Consider the following 7,500-nt stretch of genomic DNA (forward strand, 5'->3'; position numbering starts at 1 on the left):
GAGGTACACCTGCGTGTGTCACTGGGGTGGATGTTTGAGATGTTTGATGTCTCAAAGCCGTTGAGGCGTCGATCCGTGATGTGTGAAGTGACCTCTGACCCCTTGAATGTGTTCTGACTCTTACAGCCAGTCCAAGGCTTTGACTACGCCAAGAAGCACATTGGTCGGCCCGGGGATGAAACCACCTCTGTTACCAAGGAAACGCTGTTGCTGGCCCTCCCGGCGCGGGACGCTCCACTGTCATTGGAGAGGAAGGCCTACCAGGATGGGACAGCCAATAAGAGGCCTTCGTCCACTGACATGCACAAAGGAGGGTAGGGCTGATCACTGTTTATCTGTGTTGCTTATTTATTTATATATATATATATATATAAAGGTTCTGTTATACATATTTATGGTATCTGAAATCGTATATGTTGATCAGTGTTTATCAGTTGCGTATTTAAGTAGACTTTATATTCTGATTGGTATTTTTTTTATTTGAACTTGTATTTGTTATATAATAATATATGTAATATATGTATGTATATATATATGCCTCTGAAAGGTTCTGTTGTACATAACTATGGTCTCTGAAATCGTATATGTTCTACCTATCTCTGGAATCTTTTGTGTTCTACATATCAATTGTTTCTGAAATCCTCTATGTTCTACATATCTACGTTCTCTGAAAGGCTTGCGCTGTTGAGCTAGCGAGTGAAACCATAGTCGTGGATTCCGCGAGCAGCTGTCGAACTCTTTCAACAAGATCGGAACGCAAAACTGGGCTTTGTTTCTGCTGCTCGTGTTTGACATCAGCACTCATAGAGTGATCCAAACACTTGAGTATCTGACAACTCGTCGTGGACCTTTCCAAGTCTGCGGTCGAATCGCTGCTGTGAAAGTGACATGGACGAAGTCGTAGTACTTACGCCTCGTGCCCACTACCTCCGTCCGTTGACTGATCCCCATTGACTTTGAATGGGGACGGACGCGCAATGCATTGTGGATCCGTCCGTTCCGTTGGAGCCTTCAGCTCCGTCAAAAAGTTTAAACATTTTCAACTTTTTCGGCAGCGACGGATCCGTCATCCAATCAGATCGCGTATGCAAATTTAAGCACTGTGACGCGACTCGGGCTCTGACGATACTGGAAAGCGGGAAAGCGGGTCATCTTGCATCGCAAAAAGCAGGAAGAAGCGGGAAGAACCCGGCGAAGCGATTTGATTGGCCGACGGATGCCTCTGCAAAGACTACTCCCCCATCCGTCAGCCACGCCTTCCCACGTCCGTTGACTGACGGTGCAGTGGGCACGAAGCATTAGGGCTTGTTCACACTAACTCGACGGATTTCATTGACTTTGCATGGGGCGCTCGCAAACTGCATTGTGGGTCCGTCCATTTGGCTCCGTGGCCTGCGTCAAAAAGTTGAGAAATGTTCTACTTTTCCGTCAGCGCCGGATCCGTCGGCCAATCAGATTGCGGTTATGCAAATACACTCCACACGTTTCCTGGATCCATTTTGCAATAACAAGCAGGAAGAAGCAGGAAAATAATAGTGGAATAATAGGATTGTTTTTAGTCACCTGTTGCTTGTGTCCTCTTTTGTATTAATATCCACACATCGGCTTTGTAGAGAGAGGTGATTTGATTGGCTGCAGTATGCGTCTACAACGACTAGTCCCCTATACGTCCGACATGCCCTCGGCCATCCGCCGACGGACGCATGTAGTGTGAACAAGCCGTTTAGGCTTAGTTACGGCTCCACGTTGACGCAACGCAAGGGGGCTTACGGACCCGTTACGTCCTTGCAGACCCTCCTTGTGTGCACCGCATGGACCTGACGTGCGCCTCGAATCGACGCAGCAGCAACGGCTGTGATTGGTCCGCTAACGCTAACCCAACGTAAATCCGACGCAGAACCAAAGCAGGTTTACAACTGCGTCGAAGCGCCCGCATGGTCATTGCGTTGCGTCAACGGGGAACCATAACGAAGCCTTTACCTACTGCCTGGCATGAGAACACACAAGCAACGCGCCGACCCCTAGCGCCAGGCGCGTTAGGCTAACTGGCATGCACTGTATTTCTGTTGTGTTTGTCCCATTCGATTAGCTAAGAAGCTATCAGTCAGCCGGTATAATAACGATGCACTTGTTCTTGTGAACGGGTGGAATTGTAATAGGTTGGTGTTGGAGGAGCGAATGGGAATACGTGCATTAAACAGGAGTGCACTTTAGTTTATAGCTCTTCGATGTTCACCCCCTGGCCCATTTTCAGATCATTTCCAGAGCCTGTTGTCAGTTTCCAATGAATAGTGATGACCAGAGGCAGCAATCAGCAGAATAGAAAAGTAAATAAGGCATAAATGTTTTTTAATAATGATATTTGCAACCGCCTCAAACTCTCACTCACACACACACACACACACAAACACAAATACACATGCGCGCACACACACACACAGACGCACACACCAACACACATGCGCCCACACACGCACACACACACCCATAGGGATAACGTGTTTGAGAAAAACATTCAAGGGCAAACTGAATTCCCATATATTTTCATATATTTATAAACCACTAAAAGAATGATCTATTGCCCTTTTTTGTTTTAGTGGTTGACCAAGCCATGCATATTCATAAGCATGGCTAAAAGTCGTACCATGGGAGCCATTAAGCGGAACGGGGATCGTGTAAATGGCTGTAGAGAGCTTTGTTGTGTGCATTGTAACATAATCAGCTTACAAAATGGACTCGCAATTATCTCGTTTGGGGGAAAGGAGATGCAGTGTGCACATAGGAGTGCAGTGATTAGCCATAGAGCTAGCACAGGCATAGCATGGCGGAACGACATCATCCTTTTAACAAATAAAGGATACGAAAAAAAGCATTCGCTTCCAAAGGTTACCACAGGCACACAACAAAACAACTAGAAGTGTGAGGTTGAATAGAGAGAGAGAGAGAGAGAGAGAGAGAGAGAGAGAGAGAGAGAGAGAGAGAGAGAGAGAGAGAGAGAGAGAGAGAGAGAGAGAGAGAGAGAGAGAGAGAGAGAGAGAGAGAGAGAGAGAGAGAGAGAGAGAGATTAATTGCAGTGATCATTTCTCAGAAGGAGTATCCAAACTAACTAAGCAATGGGGGGTGGGGGACAAACAGGATATGACCTATCTTCCCTCTAAACACCCCTCTAATTGTTTGCCTCGTGCAACACATATGGTAATCCGTGCTTTGCTCGCCAATGTTTATTTAATCGCTGATACAACAACCCTAGTACGCAATCTTTCCTGACTGTGTGTGTGTGTGTGTGTGTGTGTGTGTGTGTGTGTGTGTGTGTGTGTGTGTGTGTGTGTGTGTGTGTGTGTGTGTGTGTGTGTGTGTGCGTGTGTGGTTGTGATCCAGACCGCACCACCTGTGACAAGATACATGACCTGGGGCTATTTGTGTGTGTGTGTGTCTGTGTGTGTTTGTGACTTACGTGTGCATTCAAGCGCACGTGTGCAAAATTTCAAATCCTTTCCTACATGTACAAACAAATCGCCTCCTAATCTCCTTTTGCTTCTCCGCCTCTCCCTCTACCTCTCCTCTCCTCCTCTCCTCTCATCCTCCTCCTCTCCTCTCATCCTCCTCCTCCTCCTCCTCTCCTCTTTCCCTGTGTTGCCATGGCGACGGGCAGGCGGTTGCCGAGCGAGGAGGGCGGCTCCATGTCGAGCGACGGCTCCGGGAAGCTGAACACGGGGAAGTCGTCATCGACGCGCAGGACCCTGACAGCGGGCAGCGTGGTCGGCAGCAGTATCAAGACGAATGGCAAGGAGGAGCTCCACAAGAGAGGCAATAACGGTGAGGGGGGGGGGGGGGGGGATCAGTGTGTGTTAGCTCCCAGGGGAGGGGGGCGGGGGGGAGGTTAGGGGAAAGAGAGGGGAGAGACAGAAACAGAGACAGAGGATGCTGCTGGTAAGTGGGGAAGGGGAGGATTGGAAGGTCGAGGTGAAAGTAGCTTCTAAGAACGAGGGTGGTACAGGGAGCAGACAGAGGGCAGCGGTTTAGTGGGCGACGAGGAGGATGGTGGCAAAGCAACGGGTAACGGGAGATGTGGCACAACAGATCGAAAAGGTTTGGGGCTAGGCTTTTATCAAACATCCAACGCTTCCATCGATCGCTGCGCTTGCAACCAGACTCCAGACGAGACCGGACCGAGTTCACCTTTAGCAGAGCTCCATGTTATAAACTTCTACAATGTATTGCAAACGTTTCAAGGAAAAATAATTGTATTGACGGATCCACTTGGCATCGCATCTCATCCGTGTATATATGAGGTCCACATGAATCCCTCACGGCACTCGAAACTAGAAGTAATCAAATCCTCGAAAGTCGATGCAGTTTGTCCCATGCTCATGCTCACTTTTCACTTGGAAACACACTTTATCGCACGTGTGTGCGAAGGCTATCTCACTTTGTCTCTAATGACAACAGGAAATTAAACCGTTATCCCCCCCACTGTTCACATCCATAAATACAGATCTCTCTCGTATATATGTTGTTAATGCCTGCATTATGTCACCTTTTACTGCACGTTGGTGCAAAATATTGTCCACTAGCAAGTGTCTGATTAATAATACAATCCATCCACTTACATGTTTTTTATTTCTTCTTTAAACCATGTATTCTACTTCCGCAATGCCCACAGAATGTATGAGGTCAAAGAAGAGATTTTATATAAGAAAACTAAGTGAGGCAGGTTTACAAAGCAGAAGTCTCTCACGATTATTTTCGGATTGAGTTCATAGTTTAGAATTGAATAATAAGTGATTGTTATTTACTTCCCCTTCGTTGATCTGAGAACCCTTTGCTTTCCCTGCACCTTTGACCTTGTCCCGTGCATGACCTCTCAGAGGCGTTTTAAAAGCAGAACGACTGGTGTGACGTCCATTTTAAGCTGCCACATGAACAGCTTCTTATCAGCCACCTTTTAATCTCTTCTCTGAGGAAGTCTCTCCTAAGAACCTCCTCCCCAGCTTTCCCTGCTCTGCGGAATATCCCTGCATGACAATGATGAGAGGGATTAGCTAACGCTAGAGACCCGTCCGGCCCTGAGACATTACTCGTGTGATCACCATCGTCAGCCATGTAAGGAGGGCAGAAAGTCAGAGCTAATTCTTATTTTGAAATTTCTCTCTAAGTCTTTTTTTTAAGTCCATCCAACTCTATCCACTATCCTACTTTTGTAACTTACCTGATGTGACGATACGATTACATGGTAACATTTACAATAATGGTTCAAAGGACTAGTTAACCTGACCAACACTCTGCCAAGGACTAGTTAGGCATGAGAGGGAACAGCTCCAGCTCTGCGTAGTGTTCTTTTTGTGAGCGCCAGCAGCATGGCTCAGTGGGGAGCTAACCAGAAGCCATTAAAGTCTTCAATGAGGCGCTCTGCCATGTGATATCAGCCAGGCAATGAGTCAGCGACACCAGGACCACAATCACAGCTCCACACACATTCATGCTCTCTCTCTCTCTCGCTCTCGCTCTCTCCCTCTCCCTCTCTCTCGCTCTCTCTCTCGCTCTCACTCTCACTCTCACTCTCACTCTCACTCTCACTCTCTCTCGCTCTCGTTCTCGCTCTCTCTCTGTCGCTGTCTCTCCTCTCTTCCCAGCAGAAGCACACGCACACACACAATTAAACACGCACAGTCGCACACACATATTGATGCGCGCACACAAACAAACACACACACTTAAACACACAAAAAAAACCACATACACTTAAACAGGCACACACACAAACACTTAAATCTGCACGCACACGCACATACACACACATACACTCAAACACACAAACGCACAAACAAACTCACTTAATTGTCCCTCCGAGACTGATGTGAGTGAGTGTGGATAACGAGTTTGTCCCTACCTGTGATTCCCCCCCCCCTCCCCTACAGATCCTTACGAGGACCACACCGGCTCGCTGCGTCTGATCACCATCAAGCCCATGACGGCCCAGCCAACCTACTCCTACCCCTCCTCCTCCTCCCACAGCCAGGACTCAGTGGTCGTCAACGGGGAGGTGAGCCCCACCAAGGCCCGGTTGGGTCAGGACCCCAGGGGAGGGGGGGGGGCTGGGTGGGGGGGGAAGGGGTGGCGTTGAAAAGGGTACCACCCGATGTGATGTTTATTTTTTGTTAAGACTGTTAATATTTCATTGTTTGTTTCTTGACGTCTCATTACGTGTCATTCGACCATGTTTCCTATAAAAATTATAAACGACACAAAATGATAATGATAAACATAATAATAGTTGATGCTAATGGTTGTAAGGAGATGATAGGGAGGGCAACATGAGGGTAGACCAAGTCCTGTGAGAGCTCTGTGTGAGAGCTGTGAGTCCCTCGCAGTAACAAAGGCTTGGACGTCCTTTTGAGACATGTATACATAGTGTGGATGTCTACTTATTATTTGCTAAATAAATCACACACACACACACACGCGCACACACACACACACACACACACACACACACACACACACACACACACACACACACACACACACACACACGCGCAGCCAGAATTAGCTCTAGGTGTTTTCTTTGAAGATTAAATGTGAAGCAATTTGTCAACCTCGCATACCAGAGATTATAAGCGCTGACATTAGCATATGTGACGCAGGGATTGTGCTGGGGTGTGTAGTCTGCTTCGGCTTCAAAGTTTGCTTCTGTTTTTTCCTAAACCTTCGGATGAATCTCGTTTGCATAATCCCTGCGAAGCATTGATGTGCCTCATGCTTCCGCCATGCCTACTAGGGACATTTCCCCCCCCCCCCCACACTTTAAGAAATTCTATTTTGGTACCCCCCACAAGAATAAAACCTTTGAGTGAAAAATGTCATCAAAATGCTGCCGACGACCCAAAATTGTTCAGAACCGCATGAACGTGCACGAGCACTGTCTCAGGTATCAGCCCTTAATATTGGGTTCTACAAGGCCTTCCATGGGCGGCTACAGCAGACTGAGGTTGTATCGGGACATGCGGTAGGAGACATCCCCCAGGGCCACATCATGGTCTGCTCCACACGCCTCAATGATGCTTCCTACGGCCATGTACGCATACGCGTGTGTGTGCGTCTTGTGTTTACGCGTGCGTGTGTGGTTACGTTTGCATGCGTGCGTGCGCGTGTTCGTGCATGCATGTGTGCGTGCGTGTGTGTGTGCCTGTGAGTTTACGTCTCTATGTGTGTGTGTGCCTGTGTGCGTGTGTGTGTGCGTCTGTGTTTACATCTGCATGTGTGTGTGTGTGTGTCTGTGTGCGTGCGTGCTCATGCGTGTGTGTGTGTGTGTGTGTGTGTGTGTGTGTGTGTGTGCGTGTGCGTTGCAGTCCAACCACAGCGGGCTGAAGCAGAAGTCTGACATCGAGCACTACAGGAACAAGCTCCGTCAGAAGGCCCGGAGGAAGGGCTACGGGGAGTTCTCACTCTCCGGCAGCGGCAGCCACGCCCACGGCCAGCGGGACGCTCGGCACGGTCGCC

General features: G+C 48.3%; 1 protein-coding gene across 1 annotated transcript in view; it reads left to right on the forward strand.

Moving 5' to 3' along the window:
• The window catches only part of kiaa1549la (KIAA1549-like a), an 86,916-nt gene that overhangs the window by 47,514 nt on the left and 31,902 nt on the right, over positions 1 to 7,500 (forward strand). The window contains exons 13-14 of the mRNA XM_056598713.1: positions 127 to 314; positions 3,653 to 3,816. Coding sequence (XP_056454688.1) covers positions 127 to 314; positions 3,653 to 3,816 — 352 coding nt within the window. The remainder of the gene's footprint in view (positions 1 to 126; positions 315 to 3,652; positions 3,817 to 7,500) is intronic.

Source organism: Gadus chalcogrammus, chromosome 9 (assembly GCF_026213295.1).
Source record: "Gadus chalcogrammus isolate NIFS_2021 chromosome 9, NIFS_Gcha_1.0, whole genome shotgun sequence".
Taxonomy (NCBI): Eukaryota; Metazoa; Chordata; class Actinopteri; order Gadiformes; family Gadidae; genus Gadus; species Gadus chalcogrammus.